Here is a 24,078-nt window from a genome sequence, read left to right as displayed (position 1 = left end):
GTGATATTGATGGCAGACTATCTGAACTATAGTTTAGTAAATAGTGATATTGATGGAAGACTACCTGAACTATAGTTTAGTAAATAGTGATATTGATGGCAGACTACCTGAACTATAGTTTAGTAAATAGTGATATTGATGGCAGACTACCTGAACTATAGTTTAGTAAATAGTGATATTGATGGCAGACTACCTGAACTATAGTTTAGTAAATAGTGATATTGATGGCAGACTATCTGAACTATAGTTTAGTAAATAGTGATATTGATGGCAGACTACCTGAACTACAGTTTAGTAAATAGTGATATTGATGGCAGACTACCTGAACTATAGTTTAGTAAATAGTGATATTAATGGCAGACTACCTGAACTATAGTTTAGTAAATAGTGATATTGATGGCAGACTATCTGAACTATAGTTTAGTAAATAGTGATATTGATGGCAGACTATCTGAACTATAGTTTAGTAAATAGTGATATTGATGGCAGACTATCTGAACTATAGTTTAGTAAATAGTGATATTGATGGCAGACTACCTGAACTATAGTTTAGTAAATAGTGATATTGATGGCAGACTATCTGAACTATAGTTTAGTAAATAGTGATATTGATGGCAGACTATCTGAACTATAGTTTAGTAAATAGTGATATTGATGGCAGACTATCTGAACTATAGTTTAGTAAATAGTGATATTGATGGAAGACTACCTGAACTATAGTTTAGTAAATAGTTATACTGATGGCAGACTATCTGAACTATAGTTTAGTAAATAGTGATATTGATGGCAGACTATCTGAACTATAGTTTAGTAAATAGTGATATTGATGGCAGACTATCTGAACTATAGTTTAGTAAATAGTGATATTGATGGCAGACTACCTGAACTATAGTTTAGTAAATAGTGATATTGATGGCAGACTATCTGAACTATAGTTTAGTAAATAGTGATATTGATGGCAGACTACCTGAACTATACTTTAGTAAATAGTGATATTAATGGCAGACTACCTAAACTATAGTTTAGTAAATAGTGATATTGATGGCAGACTACCTGAACTATAGTTTAATAAATTGATGGCAGACTACCTGAACTATAGTTTAGTAAATCGTGATATTGATGCCAGACTATCTGAACTATAGTTTAATAAATTGATGGCAGACTACCTGAACTATAGTTTAGTAAATAGTGATATTGATGGCAGACTATCTCAACTATAGTTTAGTAAATAGTGATAATGATGGCAGACTACCTGAACTATAGTTTAGTAAATAGTGATATTGATGGCAGACTACCTGAACTATAGTTTAGTAAATAGTGATATTGATGGCAGACTACCTGAACTATAGTTTAGTAAATAGTGATATTGATGGCAGACTACCTGAACTATATTTTAATAAATAGTGATATTGATGGCAGACTATCTGAACTATAGTTTAGTAAATAGTGATATTGATGGCAGACTATCTGAACTATAGTTTAGTAAATAGTGATATTGATGGCAGACTACCTGAACTATAGTTTAGTAAATAGTGATATTAGTGGCAGACTACCTGAACTATAGTTTAGTAAATAGTGATATTAATGGTGGACTACCTGAACTATAGTTTAGTAAATAGTGATATTGATGGCAGACTATCTGAACTATAGTTTAGTAAATAGTGATATTGATGGCAGACTACCTGAACTATAGTTTAGTAAATAGTGATATTGATGGCAGACTATCTGAACTATAGTTTAGTAAATAGTGATATTGATGGCAGACTATCTGAACTATAGTTTAGTAAATAGTGATATTGATGGCAGACTATCTGAACTATAATTTAGTAAATAGTGATATTGATGGCAGACTATCTGAACTATAGTTTAGTAAATAGTGATATTAATGGCAGACTACCTGAAGTATAGTTTAGTAAATAGTGATATTGATGGCAGACTATCTGAACTATAGTTTAGTAAATAGTGATATTAATGGCAGACTACCTGAACTATAGTTTAGTAAATAGTGATATTGATGGCAGACTATCTGAACTATAGTTTAGTAAATAGTGATATTGATGGAAGACTACCTGAACTATAGTTTAGTAAATAGTGATATTGATGGCAGACTATCTGAACTATAGTTTAATAAATTGATGGCAGACTACCTGAACTATAGTTTAGTAAATAGTGATATTGATGGCAGACTACCTGAACTATAGTTTAGTAAATAGTGATATTGATGGCAGACTATCTGAACTATAGTTTAATAAATTGATGGCAGACTATCTGAACTATAGTTTAGTAAATAGTGATATTGATGGCAGACTACCTAAACTATAGTTTAGTAAATAGTGATATTGATGGCAGACTACCTAAACTATATTTTAGTAAATAGTGATATTGATGGCAGACTATCTGAACTATAGTTTAGTAAATAGTGATATTGATGGCAGACTATCTGAACTATAGTTTAGTAAATAGTGATATTGATGGAAGACTACCTGAACTATAGTTTAGTAAATAGTTATACTGATGGCAGACTATCTGAACTATAGTTTAGTAAATAGTGATATTGATGGCAGACTATCTGAACTATAGTTTAGTAAATAGTGATATTGATGGCAGACTATCTGAACTATAGTTTAGTAAATAGTGATATTGATGGCAGACTACCTGAACTATAGTTTAGTAAATAGTGATATTGATGGCAGACTATCTGAACTATAGTTTAGTAAATAGTGATATTGATGGCAGACTACCTGAACTATACTTTAGTAAATAGTGATATTAATGGCAGACTACCTAAACTATAGTTTAGTAAATAGTGATATTGATGGCAGACTACCTGAACTATAGTTTAATAAATTGATGGCAGACTACCTGAACTATAGTTTAGTAAATCGTGATATTGATGCCAGACTATCTGAACTATAGTTTAATAAATTGATGGCAGACTACCTGAACTATAGTTTAGTAAATAGTGATATTGATGGCAGACTATCTCAACTATAGTTTAGTAAATAGTGATAATGATGGCAGACTACCTGAACTATAGTTTAGTAAATAGTGATATTGATGGCAGACTACCTGAACTATAGTTTAGTAAATAGTGATATTGATGGCAGACTACCTGAACTATAGTTTAGTAAATAGTGATATTGATGGCAGACTACCTGAACTATATTTTAATAAATAGTGATATTGATGGCAGACTATCTGAACTATAGTTTAGTAAATAGTGATATTGATGGCAGACTATCTGAACTATAGTTTAGTAAATAGTGATATTGATGGCAGACTACCTGAACTATAGTTTAGTAAATAGTGATATTAGTGGCAGACTACCTGAACTATAGTTTAGTAAATAGTGATATTAATGGTGGACTACCTGAACTATAGTTTAGTAAATAGTGATATTGATGGCAGACTATCTGAACTATAGTTTAGTAAATAGTGATATTGATGGCAGACTACCTGAACTATAGTTTAGTAAATAGTGATATTGATGGCAGACTATCTGAACTATAGTTTAGTAAATAGTGATATTGATGGCAGACTATCTGAACTATAATTTAGTAAATAGTGATATTGATGGCAGACTATCTGAACTATAGTTTAGTAAATAGTGATATTAATGGCAGACTACCTGAAATATAGTTTAGTAAATAGTGATATTGATGGCAGACTATCTGAACTATAGTTTAGTAAATAGTGATATTAATGGCAGACTACCTGAACTATAGTTTAGTAAATAGTGATATTGATGGCAGACTATCTGAACTATAGTTTAGTAAATAGTGATATTGATGGAAGACTACCTGAACTATAGTTTAGTAAATAGTGATATTGATGGCAGACTATCTGAACTATAGTTTAATAAATTGATGGCAGACTACCTGAACTATAGTTTAGTAAATAGTGATATTGATGGCAGACTACCTGAACTATAGTTTAGTAAATAGTGATATTGATGGCAGACTATCTGAACTATAGTTTAATAAATTGATGGCAGACTATCTGAACTATAGTTTAGTAAATAGTGATATTGATGGCAGACTACCTAAACTATAGTTTAGTAAATAGTGATATTGATGGCAGACTACCTAAACTATATTTTAGTAAATAGTGATATTGATGGCAGACTATCTAAACTATAGTTTAGTAAATAGTGATATTGATGGCAGACTACCTGAACTATAGTTTAGTAAATAGTGATATTGATGGCAGACTACCTGACCTATAGTTTAGTAAATAGTGATATTGATGGCAGACTACCTAAACTATATTTTAGTAAATAGTGATATTGATGGCAGACTACCTAAACTATAGTTTAGTAAATAGTGATATTGATGGCAGACTACCTGAACTATAGTTTAGTAAATAGTGATATTGATGGCAGACTACCTGAACTATAGTTTAGTAAATAGTGATATTGATGGCAGACTATCTGAACTATAGTTTAGTAAATAGTGATATTGATGGCAGACTATCTGAACTATAGTTTAGTAAATAGTGATGTTGATGGCAGACTGAGGCTGAGCAGATCCTGTGACCTCCCGACAGTCTGTTCAAGATGGCCGCCTGAGTGGAGAATTTACACATCTCCAAATAAAACTAATCCAACAGCTAGCTTTTCCACACAACTTTAACCGCCTTCCACGGAGAATGAGACGTCGATACGGGCGTTCTTTGCTCATATTTTAAAAACGGAATACAAGCACAATTGTTGAAGACGACGTCGGAGTTATGGAATAAAACAGTGGTGGTAAGGAATTCACAAACAAAAACCAGGTTAACTAGCTAGCTAGCTACATTAGCCTGTCGCTAACGCGTTCAATAATCATAACTACCGGGCTAACTTTAGCTGCTTTAATCGCTTCTATTTAAGGTGACAAACAACAGGCTGTGTATTGATGGCTGGCGTTAAAGAGACACAAACTGTTAGCTACAGGCAGCCCCATAATTAGCACTCAAGTTTTGTGCTAAAGTGTTTGTTGTGGTGAAATGTTGTCGTTAGCTCCCTGTGGTGCTATTTGGGTTAGTTAGCTTGTTTGCTAATGTTTGCTAATCCTGCAGCTAACGTTAAGGATGTTAAACCTTAGACAGCCTTTCGCTTTAACATTGGCGTTAAAAATGGTCAACCAAGATGTCTTTTTGTTGCATGTAGGTTCTTGTAAAGTTGTAGAGTCATCCATAAGCCAAACGCCCTTTAAATGACTGGGGAAAATGTTTAATTGTGTTATCCCTATAAAGCCAAGTGTATCATATTAGATACAGTTATTTTTGAGACCTCTACATCATCAAAAACCTGATGTATACATGTGTTGAAGATAAACAAACTGAGCAACAAATTGCACAAAAATATCAGATGTAGCAAAAATGATATGCAGGTTCCACGAGTGGATCATTGCTGCATTAAAAAACTTCATATCAGCAGATGTATGATGTTGTGTTATATGGAAAAGATATGTATTTTGCATGTTTGAGGAAAAAGGAAAAGTCAAAGTCTTAATAGGTTAAATATGTTAGGGTTTATATGTTTTTGTTAGTTCGAGAAAAACAAACTGTGAGCAACAAAATGCACAAAAAGACCTGATGTATCAAATATGATACAAATTAGAATTCATATATGCAATTTATTTATTTCTTAAAATTCGTCAGCAGGTTAATAAGCACTCAGTTTTTACAAAAATTGAATTTTCTGGCAATTATTTCATGGTTCAGGCTTTATAGGGTTATTATTAGCTGGACACCGGTTGACACCAGTGTTACAGTAGTTTCTGTGACCCGAGCTGGGGTTTCAGTTGTAAACTTGTCTACCAGGTAAGGCGGGGTAGAAGATGTATTCAGATCATTTACTCCACTAAAAGTACAAGCGACACAATATGAAAATACTCCACTACAAGTTAAAGTCCTTTATTAAAAACCTTACTTAAGTAAATGTTTGTGCTGCAGGTCTAATTTGAAAATAAACGTGTATCGTAAATGTATCAATTTGATAGGTGATTATTTAATCAATATATTAATCCAGATTAATGTGTTGTCACACCCCTGCTGTGCCTTTTACTCCACTTCATTTGTCTTAAAACGATTGTAACTGGTTACTGTACGGGTTATGATTTCAAATACGGTACATACGATCAACTTATCATAAAATTTAGGAGCATAAAGTAGCCTATAGTGTATAAAGCAGTGATTAGCTCCACCATAACCAACTGTGATTTTAAAATGCTGCATCAGTACCTATTGTTCGATAAATATGATATTATATAACTATTATAGGGGCCCACTCTGCCTCTGTATGTGTACTTTCACATGTAGTACTTTATTTTTAAAGTAATTCTTTTGGACTTTACTTGAGTATTTTTGCAGAATGGTTTTGCTACTTTTACTTATGGAAAAGAAAGTATTAGTTCCTCTTGCACGGCTGGCCATAGTAGTGTAACATGTTTTGTTAAAGTAATCAAAAATTAATAAAATCATGATTTTTTTTAGTTGTCAGAGAAATAACAGATGACTGTTGCTAACAACCGGTATCTCCGGATTTATGGGAGAGCATGTGATGATTAACCTCAAGATATGTATTTAGTCAGATTGACTTCCTCATTCCCATGTATATTTAGCCTACTTAGTTACCAGTGTGACACAGCAGTACAAAGTCTTACTGGATGAGTGAGGAAAACGTTTGTTATACTTTACTTATACACACTGACTTGTGGAAAAGGAGTTTCAGTGGCACTCCAACCTGCTGCCCTTTATTAACACTGTCTCAGAGTCTACATCAGTTGGTTTCTGTGTAAAAGTCTGCAATACTTTTGTACTGAGACATGCAGAAACAAAGTAATACAGAGTTGTCTGCAGAAAGTCGCCATAAGCAGTTGTAAGACTTGTTTTATTTACAATAAACGGGAACAGAGAGAGAGTCATCTGATCAAAACAGTGGACATTTCAGAAGTGATCTGACATATTTCCTCTAAGGCTGCACATCTACAATCTAAAATGAAGATTTAAAGGTATTTTTTTTAAGGCAACTGCTTGTTATTTTTGGATAAGAAGGTGATGCCTTTTATCAAGCAGCTTATTTTTGTTTTTAGAAAATATTTGATGTCTTCCATCAGTTTTTAAGACCTATTTTTAACAAATCTTTCCTAAAATTTGACCTATTTTAATCCCAGTAATATTAGTCCACTTCTGATATTCCTTTTCTATAAATCCAGTTTAAAACAAGGATTGTGTCAGATCAGTATAATGATTTTAAAGGCATTATTGTAGCTAAACTTCCAGGTAGGACCTTTATGTCTTACTGTAGGATGGTTTAAGTATATATATATATATATATATATATATATCTCCAGTGTCATGGTTGTTGTTGTGTTAGCACTGTGTGTTATTGCAGGCAGTTAGCTGGCTGACGGTTCATCAGGGAGGCGGTCCGCTGCGCCACAATACCACATTATTATTACACATTTCTCTCTCACTGTGAGTCCCTCATGCATACATCTTCCCTTAATGTTCCTTGTGCTGTTGCACTGATAAGGATGCATCAGACTATTTTATCACATTGGTTTCCTACGGTATTATTAACATTTCCCTCTGGCAAAAGTTTATTCTCAGTTGTGCTGCAGGGCCATCTAAAATGAGACAGTATGACTCGTGTAAGGGAAAGTCACGACCTCGCCCTCAGGTGGTGTTGCTCAACTCCTAAGCAGTAAAAACCCTCAACCTTTTTATAGGGAGTCAGTCAATAGAAATTTACTGACTCTTGCAAGTTGAAAAGTAATCCACTTAAATTTTTTTTCATTTCATTTTCATTTTCATTTTATTAATTCTTCTTTTCATGTAGATGTACATAAACATATAAACATTTACACACATACAGTATATAAAGCCCTATACATATACATGCATCTGCCCCGTTTAAGTAATAAGATAGAAATAAGAACCAGTTAACTTAGTATTCAATATGCATTTCCTTATATTATTTTGGTTAAAAAAAAAAGGGAGTAGACTGAAGTATAAAATACTTATCATGGCCTCTCCCCTGATACTCAACACTTCAAATATAAGGAATTATATCTCTATATATAGCCACTTAATGTCAAATAAATATGTATTATTATTATTATTATTATCATTATTTATTTACTTATTTTCTTATTAGTCAACCATAGTATATCAAACAACTTAGATCTGAGAATTTCTATTACTCCCGCAAAGAAAACAAACAAATAAAAAAAGCAACAACAAACAAATCAAAACACTGAAGGCAGTTACAAGAACGTCCTCATCCAGCTTGCGAGCTGTACTTTTTAAGCATATCATTTTTCATAAGCCTTTTTAACTTAACAATTGTTGTGCATGATTTCATTTCATCACTGCAGTTATTCCATATTCTCACTCCTTTACTTGTAATGCAGTGATACTTTGAATTGGTCCTTATCATAGGTGTTTTTAGTACACATATACCTCTCAGGGCATGTTACTTACTCTGACCTGAAACAACCCCTGAATACTTTGTGGAACTTTTTGATGAATTACTTTAAACATAAATTGTGATATTTTAAAATCAACTAAGTCTCTAAATTTGAGCCAGCATTTTTACCCAGAAGACATCACTTTATTAGCTGGTTTTGGCAGTGATCCCTGATATTCACAATTTGACTGATCACATGGTGCAGCATCACATGTTTACTGTGAAACAGGTCTGTGTGATAATAATGGTGACAGTTCCTTTTAATGCAGGTTGTATAACAAAGCCTACTTTTACATGAGATGTGGTGTTTTTCCAACCCGACAACTTTGTCAGCTTTTCTATACATTATGGCTTGCTCCAAAGACAATATACTTTTTGGCATATTCAAGGATATTTTGCAGTGATCTCATACTAATATACAGTACAGGCCAAAAGTTTGGACACACCTTCTCATTCAATGCGTTTCCTTTATTTTCATGACTATTTACATTGTAGATTCATCAAAACTATGAATGAACACATGTGGAATTGTGTACTTAACAAAAAAGTGTGAAATAACTGAAAACATGTCTTATATTCTAGTAAGCAAAGGGTGGTTGCTTTGAGGAATCTAAAATACAAGACATGTTTTCAGTTATTTCACACTTTTTTTGTTAAGTACATAATTCCACATGTGTTCATTCATAGTTTTGATGCCTTCAGTGAGAATCTACAATGTAAATAGTCATGAAAATAAAGAAAACGCATTGAATGAGAAGGTGTGTGTCCAAACTTTTGGCCTGTACTGTAAGTTATATGTCATTTTCTTGACAAACGTGGGGCAGTAAAGTATCTGTGATTATTTGACACACACTACTGTAATAGAGATACAAAGTTGTCTTTTGAGGCGACATAAAAATGCCTCCACCTGTTCCTTCTTGGTTATACTATAATTTGTCATGTTTGAATTTTGTTATTGTTTGAATTAATCCTTGTAGCTGTTGCTATAGAGACACGCACTACTATGCTTTGCTAGGTAAACAAGTCACAGAGGGTTTAATGTGTCAAGAGCTGACCTAGATTCTTGCTCCTAAGGAGATTTGTTTTACTACCACTCACAGACTGAATTTTAAACAAAATATGTCTGGTATTACAAAACATCATATCTTTTCTCTTTAGGAATTTGAGGGGGTTCAGGGCCCTTTGTTTTAGCCCAGCATGGACAGCTTCTTCAAAGCAGCTGTATGTGATCTGGACAAACTGCTTGATGACTTTGAGCTCAATACTGGTAAGAATTCATTTAAAAATTGTCATTAATCTGCTTCATGCTTTCTTTACAAATTGAGCAATTATTTGATCTATTAAATGTTAGAAAAATGAAATCCATCACATTTTCAACACAGAACAGCAAAGAGCCTCAAATCCTCACTTTTTTTTTAACTTAAATTTTATTTCAATTTTTGCAGCATATACAAACATATATATATACAAATTCACATTTAGTCTGCTGTTTTTCATTTGTGATCTGCTTAATACAGCATTAAAGCATATACATCAGGTCAAGTATATGATATGGTTAAACCAAAGTAACACAAACAAACAATAAGTAATTAAATAATAAACTGTGTAAATGGAAATAAATCAAATTAAGTGAAATAAAGTAAAATAAAATAAAGGTAACATGAAATTATTGCATTAGTATGGTCATGGCAGGTCTCCATCTGTTAACAAATATATCTTTTTGAAGCCTCAAGGAGTAAGTTATTTGTTCCATGTGATACATTTCCCAGACCTTCTCAATCCACATATTGTATGTTGGAGGGTCTGGTTTTAACCATTTAACAGTAATACATTTAAGAGCTGAAATCAGTAATATTTGTAAAAGATATTTTTTCCCCCTTCCAGTTATGTAATTTGGTATGAGTCCAAACATTACCATCTTGGGATCTTTATTAAAAACTTTTCTGGAATACTTCTCCAAGTGCATCAAAAACCTCATCCCAGAATTTTTTCAGTTTAGGGCATGTCCAAAATATATGAATATGGTTACCAATGTATGTACCACAACTTCTCCAGCCTTTATCTGAGTGTGTGAGCCCCATTTTAAATATGATTGCTGGTGTCCTAAAGAATCTGATTATAATCTTCCACCTGAATTCCTGCCACGTGTTCGAGTTAGTCACTTTGTGTGCTTCAGTACATATTTCCTCCCATCCAAAATCCTCACTTTTAAGAAGCTGTAAATGGATTTTTGCCTCAAAGAAACAGACTAAAAATACTTGCCACAGTTTTATCGATTGACAAAACTATTATTTGACTAATTGTGTCAGTTAAAGACAGATTATTCACAAGACACAACCAGAATAAGCTTTATTGGCAAGTATGTGTACACAGACAAACACTATATACATACAGTATATATGGCAGGTGGATATGCATGTATTGTGTATACAGCATGCTTAGAGTTATATTTGAAAGTGATGATAGCTACAAAAAAAGTGTGTATTTGAGCTATCACCATTTATATCGTATATGAATATTACTATAATGTCAGATCCATAAGATTTTGCTGTTTGAGTGTTTTAATTGTACTTCTTGATATCAATAATATAGTTTAATACCTCATGGCCTTATTTTTCAAAATCTTCCTATTTATTTCTGAAATTTGTGTTTGACAGTCAGACACAGAAATTCAAAATAAAGATTAAAGAGAATTAAGTCAAAAGGATGAAACCCCTGCAGCCCTTTGCTGCATGTCCTTCACTATCTATCTCTGTCTGTACTAGCCAATGAAGGCAAAAAATGAAATAAAATATTTCTTGAAAAAACAGGTCTACTTTATAAATAAAAACTTTGTATATATTTTCAAACTGTAGATCTGAAGAAAATGCAAGAACTAATAATTTTGCACAAACCTGTTGTTACTCAAATGTGTGTAAGTGTGTTCTGTAGTCTGTGTGGATTCTGTTGTTAATTGTTTATTGTATCCTTTGGATCCCCATTAGTCTTCATAGAGATGAAGACTATTCTTCCTGGGGTCCACATTAAATCAAACAATTATTACACAATTACATCATTACAGCATTTATACAGATATAACATGAAGTCATTCATCCTAACATGATTATAATGTATATTAACATGATTATAATATATTTTAAGTAGTACAAGGCATGATTATAAAAAGAGTTACATGATTATAGAAGAGTATACGAGGTAAGCATAAATTTTACCATGACGTTCAATGCAGATGTATTAACATACTTGAGTTCAACTTAACATGATTTCATATTTTCATAGAAGATTATTGCAGCATAAGATTATGACTAAACACTGCTTCTCTCAGTTTCAGTTTAAAATTTTCTTATGAAAAGTTTCTTATGGGAACAAATCCCAAAAAAGAAAAAAATGGAAAATGTCTTTGTGAAAACTGCGTAAGTGGGTTTTAGGAGCAAGTTCTTCAGAATGGTTAGAGGATAAGGCCAAAATGATCCATTATTATATTTTGTTCTCTCTTTTTTATTTCAGAGGAACTTGAATGCAAATCTGTTTTCCTGAAGCCGTCTGTGTACCCCTTCTCACTGGGTCCTCAGTGTTTATCCTCCGAGGCGCCCCCTGTCCCACCAAACCTCCCTGACCTCAACTCTCTTCATTATGGTTCTGCCACCAGCAGCTGCCCCGACCGCTCCGGCAGTCAAAACCGCAGCGCTGATGATAGAGAGGTCAAAGGTCAGCCTCTCACAGGAGTTGACCTCCTCTCGTCTGTGGATCGCAGGCCAGCCAAAAGCTCCGCCCCTCCCTGTCCGGACAGAGCTCTGAAGCCAGTGTGTGACCTTGTGAATGACACGAGCTCGGCCATCCTGGTCCGGGCCAACAGCCACGATGCGTTCAGTGAGCTGGATGTGGTGGAGAAGCAAATGGAGGAGGAGCTGCTTGTGGACTTTGACAGCCCTGTGGTCACTGTACATGGCGAGGAGCAGGCCCAGCCAAGCCAAAGCACCAGCTGCAGAGACCCCACGGAGGAGCAGGCCTCTACAGGGAAAGATGAGCTGCTGGGTTTGGATTCCCACGAGCAGATCGGCGGATACTCGGCTTCTCTCAGCCTGCTGGATGTCATTCTTCCTGCTGCAGTGGAGAGGAGCTGCGAGCCCACAGATGATTCACCGTCACCAAGAGCCAGCAGTGAGTCAGCTGAGGGAGAGGAGAGGGACTGTGAGAGGCTGGCTTGCACAAACCAAGTGGTGGATAACTCTTTAGACCACTGTGAACCAGAAGCCACTCTGCCTGATGATAGTATTAAAGAAACAACAACAACAACCTCAATGAACAGAGAGGAAGAGCCACAAGAAGCCTCCGATAAAGAAGAAGCAGATTCCCCCGTCTGTCTAAATTCAGGATCTTCAGACAGCGAACCAGTAGGTTTATCATGCTTGCCCATAGCTGTGTCCATGTGTGGAGCTCTTGTAAACACAAACAGCACAGAGGAAGAGTCGGGACAAGCTGCAGAGCAGTGCAATGAAGCAGAAGATGTTTCTGAGAGCACAGAGGCAGACTCCCTGTCAGCCTTGGAAGCAAGGGAGGATAGGTCCCGCTTAGACGAACCTGTCGACTCGTCTGTGTCCCAGCCGTTTGCAGAGGGCAGGGCGTCACCAGAGGGACAGCATCTCGCTCCTGAACCTTCTGCTCCTGCTGTCCCCGCAGCGGACCTCGCTTCCTGTGATTGTTCAGAACCCAGCCCTGTGGATCCGCCCGAGTTTGGCTTTGAATATCTGCCTGAGAGCGACCAGGCCGAGCTGCTGGTCACAGACGAGGAGCTGGATGCGTTCCTGCAGGCGCACGCAGAAGCAGAGCAAGGTGGAGGTGTGTCTTACTGCCACTCAACACTCACTCAACCTGAGAATCTCTCTGAGTCCAGTGGAGATCTGGAGGGCAGGCTGGTGGGAGAGGAGCTGAGGAGCTGTGGTCGGGGCCGACGGGAAGAGCTCGAGGGTCTGGCTTGTCCAGAGAGTGACAGAACAATGTGTGTGTCTGGAGAGGGAGGTTTAAACCCCGGTGCTCCATCACAGGACTCTTGCAGACCTTGCCAAGAAGAGCCAGAACTTTCCTCTGAGGGAAGCCATTCTTTGACCAGCAACACTTCCCAGCACAGCGGTAGCCCCGACCAACAGCCCTCCTATGGAGGCGCGAGACCCAAACAGCTGCACTGCCAAACTGTTCGATCTCCACCAGCAGGAGAAGAAGAAGAAGACGGAGAGGAGCAAGCTCAGGCGCTCAGTACAGCGGAGCATGAAGAAGAGAGTTCACCCACAAGTCTTACAGAGGAGCATTCCAACATCAGGGATTTGAGCCCTATGTACACCACTCAGGAGCATCAGGATTACAGCGTAGGGTATGATGAACTCTCAGAGCCCCCGCCTTACCCTGGGGAGTCCCCCACAGAGGGGGCCAGGTCGGTGAACTGGAAGAGAGAGGGGGCGGAGGAGCTGGGGAGCAGACAGCCCGCCTGGGTGCCAGACTCTGAAGCTCCCAACTGTATGAACTGCTACCAGAGGTTCACTTTCACCAAGAGGCGGCATCACTGTCGAGCCTGCGGGAAGGTATGTTAGTCAGCTGAGACACTTTATTTTTTTTTTTTGAGAGCATTATCATACAGTGCTTACTTTCAGACAATATACAATAGTATTTCTGCCACTCACAATCAAGGTTTTTTGTTTACAAAACAAGAAACAAGATACAGAAAGTAAAATTACATTTACATTTGAGAACTTTGAACAAACTGGGAAAGGTAGACATATGTAAAAGAGCAAATAGAAAAAAGAAATTATCCACCATTGAGTTTCAAAATGAAATATAAGTAATACAAACTAATCATTAGACCCCATAAAGCATAGTACAATGTTACAGTACAAAACAGCATTACAGGGTCATCCTTACAGTACTTCTGTCTGTTCCAGATTAACATATTCAACCCACTTGGACCACAGTTTAACGCTTTTATCTTTCTGAAGGCGAAGGGAGAAGGTAATCCTCTCCATAAGATAAATGTCATTTACTATACCGATCGAGACACTTTATTTAATGCATTATATTCTGTAAGAACAAACAGAAAGATGTGTGTGCAGTACCAGAATCCTAATTCATATCTGCAGAGTTTGACAGTGTAAATTGAGATTTGCAAGCTTTGTGATGGATCAACGTCATCTGCATATAAGTTGAGTTGTGATGTTGTGAGTCAAAAGCAAAGTTAGACACTCGGCCAAAGGCCAATCAAGTTGTCGAGCCGTATCTATCATGCAACCCACAGCTAAATCTTCTTCTCTCAATAGAAAATGAACATTCAATTTAGATAAGTCAACATCTGACTCCATTACCACCTTTAGTTTCACTTATATGTTGTTCTGTTGTATGAGAACAATCAAGCAATGAATCGTTTGGTTTGTAATATACACTACTGGTCAAAAGTTTTAGAACACACCAACTTTTCCAGAATTTAATTGAAAATGATGCAGTTTAATGTCTGTCTGTCTGAAATGAATGCACATTTGCAACATTTAAAATTCTTTATTGAGCATGATAGTGTTTTGAAAGTAAAAAAAAGATTCAAAATCACATTTTATGTTGGACTAAAGGACTAAAAGAAGACACAAAATTACCAAAAAAAAGACACAAAAAGACACAAAATGACTAAAAAAAGACACAAAATGACTTACAAAGACATGAAAAGAATTTAAAAAATGGACAAAATAGCCCAAGACTCCATAGAGTTAAGTTGTTAACCCATTTCTTGTTCCCTGAAAAAGGCCTACTTATATAATTCTGAAATGTACATTATTTTTCAGTTTTGGTTAAGCTTACCTTTTTTTATTTACCTCTGGCAGTTCACCACTTACCTTTGTACCCTTTCAAGCTGTTCATTTGACTTGAACTGCTTGAATTTCAATAAAAAACTGTTATCAGAATTATTACATTACATTACAACATTATCAGAATTATTTTTTTTGTTTTGAGGAACTGTCCAAAACCACAAAATATTCAATTTACAGTCATGTGAGAGGAAGAAAAGCAGCAAATTCTCCCAATTTAGAGCCTTGAATCCTGAATGTTTTGCCTTTCTGACAAATTGTTTGCAATTTTTTTTTTGTTAATCACTCGAATGACTAATTGTTGCACCTGAGAACGGTCCAGCTGTGTTAAAGTTCTGGCACTTTTCTTTTTCCAGGTTTGCATAGCTCAGCTGATTGAATTAACAGTAAATAAAGTACCAGGGCAATGAAAAAGTAGTGGTAGTTTGTGCACAACAGTCACTGAGAAACACCTTCCTATTATGATTCCCCTGCCTAAAATATAAAACAGTTTTCTTTGCAGCCGTGATTTTCAAAGTTGTTATATTACTGACAGAACTGTGCATTTTTGGTGTATTTACAGGACCTTTTCAGATAAAAGAACCTTTTCAGATAAAATTGAACTCTTCTCGGTTAAGGGTTTGATGTGAAGAGCTGTAATGTTGTCTGTAAATAGCTACACATATGAATATTCATAACCGTCTCATCAGTTTCAGTTATTTGTTGGTTTTACATTTATTTGTTTCCGCAGATTTTTTTAACGGTAGAAGCTTTAAACTGATAAATGTGACGTAAAATGTTTGAAGTGTGTCGGAAATAGTTAAATAAAAACCGGATTACATCCCCGGACCAGATATAGCACATTGGACTCACGGACACAGAGTGCATGAGTCAGCAGTTTCATTTTTAGCTCTATAGGTCTCTACTGAGCCTTGTGTCCTAAAGATGGAGCTAAGTCCTTTAAAGGCCAGTGATTAAAACAGCATTAGAGAGGACTGTTTGTTATTGTTCATGGCACGACTGCTGCTACTTAACGCAGCTAGATAAACATGTGTCTAGATATACACTGAGCTGTTGTGTTCCTTTTTATCCCTTATAAATGCCAGTTTCTTTGTAGCATATATATTTTTCATCCCTCTCTCCTCTGTGGCAGGTTTACTGTGCGGTGTGCTGCTACAGGAAGTGTAAGCTGAAGTACCTGGAGAAAGAGGCTCGCGTGTGTGTCGTCTGCTTTGATACCATACACAGAGGTAAGGACACAGTTTGCTCTGATGACACCTTCACTTTCACAAATACATTTTTCTATACATATTTAATCTTTAAATGTTTTCAAGCAATTTCTTAAAGGTATAAGAATAATTTTGAAATCATTTACATACTTAATATGGTGTTTAAAAGGTTATAACGAGTGTAAATCTATTAATAAACTAATAACTATGTTTGTTTATGGAAAAGTAATCTATTTGGCATTTATAAATTATAGTTCAACATTATTATATTTTCTATTCACCATTCTAAATGGCCTATATACGGTTTATAAATGATTATCAAATATTAATAAACATCTGTTTACCATTTATAAATGGTCTATTTACCATCTATAAATGATGGTTATTGTAAAGTGTTACCAAGTTGGTAACACTTTACAATAACCATCTAAGTGATGTTTATAGATGGTTTATAAACCAATTATTATTAACCATTTACAAAATTCTATACATATTTAATCTTTAAATGTTTTCAAGCAATTTCTTAAAGGTATAAGAATAATTTTGAAATCATTTACATACTTAATATGGTGTTTAAAAGGTTATAATGAGTGTAAATCTATTAATAAACTAATAACTATGTTTGTTTATGGTAAAGTAATCTATTTGGCATTTATAAATTATAGTTCAACATTATTACATTTTCTATTCACCATTCTAAATGGCCTATATACGGTTTATAAATGATTATTAAACATTAATAAACCATCTGTTTACCATTTATAAATGGTCTATTTACCATCTATAAATGATGGTTATTGTAAAGTGTTACCAAGTTGGTAACACTTTACAATAACCATCTAAGTGATGTTTATAGATGGTTTATAAACCAATTATTATTAACCATTTACAAAATTCTATACATATTTAATCTTTAAATGTTTTCAAGCAATTTCTTAAAGGTATAAGAATAATTTTGAAATCATTTACATACTTAATATGGTGTTTAAAAGGTTATAATGAGTGTAATACATATATATATAATGAGTGTATACATATTTAATCTTTAAATGTTTTCAAGCAATTTCTTAAAGGTATAAGAATAATTTTGAAATAATTTACATACTTAATATGGTGTTTAAAAGGTTATAATGAGTGTAAATCTATTAATAAACGAATAACTATGTTTGTTTATGGTAAAGTAATCTATTTGGCATTTATAAATTATAGTTCAACATTATTATATTTTCTATTCACCATTCTAAATGGCCTATATACGGTTCATAAATGATTATTAAACATTAATAAACCATCTGTTTACCATTTATAAATGGTCTATTTACCATCTATAAATGATGGTTATTGTAAAGTGTTACCCTAGTTCCTAATCTGTAAGTGAGCAAATATGCTTTCAGTATTCTGAAGCAGAAATATTTTTTTTGTGTGTGAATGTTTAGAGAAATGCAGAGTCATTCAGGAAATGTTTGATGGCTGAGAATAAATTCAAAAATCAGTAGAGATGATTTATCCTTTCCACTTGAGCAGTTGTGAATTATTGACAGACCAGTCTTTGCTCAAATTATTTATGTGTGTGCATCTCCTGGTGGAATATGGTATATCGCATTAGAAAGAAGTCTGTGGTTTATGGAGGGCCTGTAAAAAAACATGTTAATGTTGGGTTTTAAATTATATTATCATTGTAAAATTCAGTTTCAGTTAAGTTAAGTTGGTAACACTTTACAATAACATCTAAGTGATGTTTATAGATGGTTTATAAACCAATTATTAACCATTTACAACATTCTATACATATTTAATGTTTAAATGTTTTCAAACAATTTCTTAAAGGTATAACAATCATTTTGAAATATTTTGCATACTTAATATGGTATTAAAAATGTTATAATGAGTGCAAAACTATTAATAAACTAATAATTATAATGTAATTGTTTGTTAATGTAAGATAATGTAAAAGTAACTATCAACTTACATTAATATACCATTTATTTGGCATTTATAAACTATGGTTCAACATTAATATATTTTCTATTTACCATTCTAAATGGCCTATATACGGTTTATAAATGATGATTAAACATTAATAAACGATCTGTTTACCATTTATAAATGGTCTATTTACCATCTATAAATGATGGTTATTGTAAAGTGTTACCGTTAAGTTAAGCCTCTATATGAGTCAGAGTCTGTACCTTCTTTCCTAAAAAGCTTTGCTTGCTGATGGAGGATTAACAGTGTGTAAATACAAGTAATGGGGCTGTGAATCTCTAGACACCTCACAATTCAATTCTGTTGAGTGCTACGATTATAGAGTGATAATGAATGCACCTAGATGTGTCAAATGTTTGATTTCTATACATCATTTAGCTTTAAAGAGGAGCCCACTTTCAGCCGTGTAGGACTCATGTTAATTTCCTTTTAGTGTATTTGAGTTTCCTCTTTTAAACAGTTAGACAGAATATGTCTCAGGCTCTCAGCAGCCTATGTGTTGTTGTTCTATAAACCTAATAAGTAACAAGAAATACAGTGAGATTAGCTGTTGCCTTTATTTGAGTGCAAAAACAAACAAAAAAAGTGCAATTTTCGACATTTAATAATTGCGTTCTGTGTGAAAGTAATCATGACAAAAAGAGCTGAATAATGAAAATGAATCGCATAGAAAAAAACACCCCTGGTGTGTTAAGGCCTTTGTGCTGTACTATTTTTTTATATTAACAATAGGGAATAATAATCACATAGTATTAATCATCTTTCAACTTGTTTTGATTTTACAGCTGCAACTTTACTGTTTGTGTTCAGTGTCCACTACCCTTAGCAACTTCTGTTTCAGCAGCAGCTGTTTTATTTGAAAAATCTCTGATCAACACCACTGTTGACATTTGGTGAACATAGTTAAGCATTTAGCTGCTAAAGAGACACACTTACATGTTAGTAGAAACAAAAAACAGAGCTAAAAGAGAATATTAGACTAACATTAATCAGGTGGACATTAAACACAGACCTCTAATGGATTATCATGTTGTTCTGTAACTGCTGGATGTGTAAATATGCATCTGTTTGGCACCATATTTACCATAATACCTTTATTTGGTGATATGTCCATGTGGTGATTACAGCTTGCTTTGCTGACTGCAAGTGAGCAGAAAATCAGTGGATGCAGCTTTAATGCTTGTCAGTTGTCAGTAAAAAACTACAGCTCCTCCTATTGGGAATATTCTGGCAGATACCGACGTTTAAAATACCAATTTGGCAGATAAATGATGTCCATTTCAGTGTTGTTGTGGTTTTTTTTGCTGTTGTTTATTTAGTTTTTGTTGTTATTCAGTTCCCATTTTGTGCCAGGGAAACAAAGTCTTTCTCTCTTTTTGTTTTGAATGTAATGTTTTAAATGCCCCCTTTGTTAACCCACCTGCCACTGGACAAAGTCACCAGCATTTGGTAGTGGTGGGTGCTCATTTTCAACCCTTGTTGGATTTAAAAAATACATTTATTAAACGCACATTTATTTATTTTTTTAACATTTGTTTATTGATTTTTCAGTGACATAACAAAATCAAGAGATGACATTACGAGAGTCAAAACAGTGTCAAGTGTAACAAGTTAAAAAAAATAATAATAATAATAAAAATAATACATAAAATAAAATGAAATCAGATAAGGAATAACTAATAGTAAGAAGAATTACCAAAAAAAATTAATAAAAATGAAAGCGAACAACAAATACACAGAACAAAACAAAAACACAAATAGGTCACCCACTGCTAAATAAAAGTCTAATAATATGTTCACTTAAGCAGAGATAAATAAAAAACATTCCCAGCATGCTACAAAATCACACAAGAAAAACTCACAACTAGTAGAGAATCAGGGTGGTTACTCAGGATTAAACGTGCATTTAAGTGTGAAACAAGCAGGGTATATCCTCATGGAAAAAGATAAAAACCCTAAACATGTTGGTAGGACTATTGCAGTTTTGTGGCTATCAAAGCAGCCCTAGTTGCATAAATAAAAGTCTGTATGAGAGTAAATATATTTACAGTGGTGGAATTGGTTTCACTTTTTCATCCTCTCGCAGGAACAGACTAAACCTACGAGTCATCTTTAAAAAGACTAAATTCATGAGTTGTCATTAAAACTTAATAACATCACAGTAACATTTTCATTATGCAGCTGATGAATATTTAAGGCAGGAAACGCACAAAAAAACCGTCCCGTATAAAGTGGCTCAGGGGCCTTCTCTCTTCTTCGCTTCTGTCTGAACGTCTATTAAACATTCAAACATTCATCTACAGAATTGTGTCCTTTCATGAACATAAACAGCAGGTTGATAATTATTTTAAATTGTTTCTGCTTTTGCGGTTTTACCGTCCGCTTTGATGATCAAAGGCGTGTTTTCAAATGAGGCACATTTTTATAGTTAAAGACTGCAGCATGGACATATAGAGAGAGAGAGAGAGAGAGAGAGAAAGAAAGAGAGACTCGGAGGGGGGAAGATGGATGGAGAGGGCAGGAGAGAGGGAGGAGAGTTACAGCAGGACACTGGCATTCGTCCTTGATTGTGTATGTGTGTGTGTGCTACAGGACCTGCCTAACGCAGCAGACATGTGACGCTCTCACACACACACACACACACACACACACACACACACACGCATGCACCGTCTAAATTAAGAAGAAAGAGGTGATCCACTTTTTGTGGCTGGTAGCTGCTCCAGCACTGTGACGTGATGCCTCTCTCCTCTCCGTCACCTCCTCCTCCCCTCCCTGCCTCCTTTTTTGCTCTCCATGTCTCATAACAGTGTGGCGAGCTGCATGTTAGGCTCACTGCACACACACACACACACACACATACACACACAGCAGCCTAAAGCTAACAGGCTAACAACAGACTCGTGGAAATAAGCGAGGAGGAAGCTGTGATGGGAGTGTCTAAAGTCAGACAGAGGAATAGACTCGCAGTGATTTGGACGGGTTGGTTTTTAGCAGTGGGGATGATGATGATGATGATGAGGACGAGGTAAGGCTGTTGTTTTTGTACGCTGCTTCCGTGTTTTGATGGTCTGTTGGAGTGTTTTTAAACTGTGCCGAGGAGTGTCTGTGTTTATTGGTGCAAAACTTAAAATGGGCGATCTCTTTTTTTGTACTTGTAGTAATTTTCCTGAAGCCCTGAATGATTTTTTTGTGCCTTGTCATCCTTTCCTTTCCTTGCAGAACAAGGTGAAACAACTCTCCTAAAAGAGATGCTGTGTGACTGAGTGATATTTTTTTCTGTTAACAAGAGTCTGAATCACTGTAATGTCTTTGCTGTGTGATGCCTCCCCGATGTGGCCGTGTTCCTGTGCTTTTGTGAAGCCACCCTGTAGTTGTTGTCAGTACACAACAGATCGATAAAGATCTATGATGCTTAATCAATATAATGTAGACGAGTGCTACATCAGCGTTTTTCTCAGAGAGTGGAACCGGAAAGGCATTGAGAAAACCTCTCAGTCACAAGCCAGCTTTCCTGGAAGCAACAACTCATGTCTGTCCTGTTTGCAATACTCTTCATTCATCAGCACTGTGTAACGTTCTGTAGGGAAAGCAGTGCTGTTAGATGTTAAACCTGTCTGACTTTGTGTGTGATAATAATAAAACCACACAAAAAAAGCTTTTTATATGGAGGACTGTAGCTGCCAAAATCATAAAAATAAATAACTTAATACAGAAATGAATATGCCATTAAATGTACCAAAATACTGTTAAAAAAGATATTACTTATTAACATTTTGTTATCTTTATTACATTTATTTATTTGGGCAGTTGTTTTAATTTTTAATTCATTTTAAGTATACATATTCTTTTCTATTTTTCTTTTGCAGTCCAATTATTTCCTCAAAAGTATTTTGTTCTTTATACATTTCTTTTTGCATTTCCTCTTCATCATTTATTCATTTTAATTTTAATGATTATTATTATTTATTTATATGTTTTCACCTTCACAGGTTTCCCCCATTTATTTCCCCAAACTTCTTTATTTCTCAATTATTTTTAAATACATTTCTTTATACAATTCTTTTTGCATTTCCTCTTCATCATTTATTTATTTTAATTTTAATGATTTATTATTATTTATTTATATGTTTTCACCTTCACAGGTTTCCCCTATTTATTTCCCCAAACTTCTTTATTTCTCAATTATTTTTTTAATACATTTCTTTATACATTTCTATTTTTGCCATTAATAAAGTTGTTTATGTTTGCATTTATTTATTTTATTTTAAATTAATATATATTTTTGTATTTATTTATTCATGTTTCCCCCTTTGCATGCTCCCCCTATTAATCTCCCCAGACTTCTTTATTTCTGTAATATTTTTTCCTCCATATTTTTCAAGTCCTTTTATTGAAAGCAATAAAACATAGCTAGAGGAGTGTACTGCAGTACTTTCCTGTGTTACACATAAGCCGTCCTCAGGCAAAAATTAGTCATTACAGTGATCACAAATCTCAGTCACTGCCTTGTGGTCATTGCTGCATGGCTGTAAGACTGCGTGCAGCCTTTCCTCTGTTTTTCTGTGCAGCGTATGTCCTCTGAGCCAGCACAGTCATACTCATGCTCCAGTTCTGCTTGTGAATGATCTGATCTGACATCTGATCACTTGGTACAGAAAGTTTTATCCTCCTCTTCCTCATCAGCCGCTTCAGCCCACCTTTATTTTCAGAGCTGCTATTTTCAGGATCCTACAATATCAAAGAAACTTCTTCATCCTTGTGTCAGTTCATTTAAATGATCAGTGACACAAAAAGTCCAAACAGGAAAACACAACCTTGACTGTATACTGTGGGAACAATATGACACTCTTAATGTAGAAAACTCTAAAATGTAGACCCTATGTAGTTTTTAAAGAAAGATATTGAAAGAACTGTGATTTTTACCAGTTTTCATAGTTTGACACCAGCAAACTGTTAAAGGGCAAAATGTTTCAAAATGATCCTTATAAAGAAAGGATTTAAGGGCTTAACTAACTAGATAATTGATTTTACAGCCAACTCAAAGCAAGCATAAATTGACACATAAATGATTTATTTTAATTTTAATTATGCTTTTACACATTTTGTTGTTTATATTTTGTTTATGTTTGCACGCTATGTATTTGCAACCTCTCTGACTTTATACTGCAACTCCTGCACAACCATTTCCCTCAGGATAAATACAGTTCTGTCTTGTCAGATAATATATCAAATGTTCAAATTATTATGACTGGCATGTTAGTAAGCAGTAAGCACTTCATACAGATCCAGCAGAACCCATCAAATACAGACAATGTGTGTACAATCAGCCTGTATGACTCAGCAACGATCAGCCAAACAAACTGTTTTGTGACAGATCTGGTCACTGTTTCCTGAAAGATTTACTGTATTTACTCAAATAAACTGAGACAGTAATGTCTTTACTGACTAAAACTAAACAAAAGCAATGTAAAGCACTTTGAGTTGCATTTATATGTATGAAAAGCGCTATATAAATAAAGTTTGATTGATTGAGTTTGATTGAAAAACCATTTAGTTTGTAAAAAAAAAAAAAAAAATTCATATG

General features: G+C 34.7%; 1 protein-coding gene across 3 annotated transcripts in view; it reads left to right on the top strand.

The window, feature by feature from the left end:
* Positions 1-4,545: 4,545 nt before the first annotated feature.
* Positions 4,546-24,078, top strand: part of zfyve16 (zinc finger, FYVE domain containing 16) — a 36,994-nt gene continuing 17,461 nt past the window's right edge. For 2 of the 3 annotated variants that reach the window (XM_059357716.1, XM_059357714.1), the window contains exons 1-3: positions 9,532-9,722; positions 11,963-14,031; positions 16,430-16,526. In XM_059357716.1, coding sequence (XP_059213699.1) covers positions 9,653-9,722; positions 11,963-14,031; positions 16,430-16,526 — 2,236 coding nt within the window. In that variant the 5' untranslated portion in view covers positions 9,532-9,652. Of the gene's footprint in view, positions 4,748-9,531; positions 9,723-11,962; positions 14,032-16,429; positions 16,527-24,078 lie in introns of those variants that run through there. The other variant, XM_059357715.1, reaches the window with a different exon arrangement.

Source organism: Centropristis striata, chromosome 19, assembly GCF_030273125.1.
Source record: "Centropristis striata isolate RG_2023a ecotype Rhode Island chromosome 19, C.striata_1.0, whole genome shotgun sequence".
Classification (NCBI taxonomy): Eukaryota; Metazoa; Chordata; class Actinopteri; order Perciformes; family Serranidae; genus Centropristis; species Centropristis striata.
The sequence above is the reverse complement of the archived record's forward strand: the minus strand, read 5'-3'. Positions and strand labels throughout refer to the sequence as shown.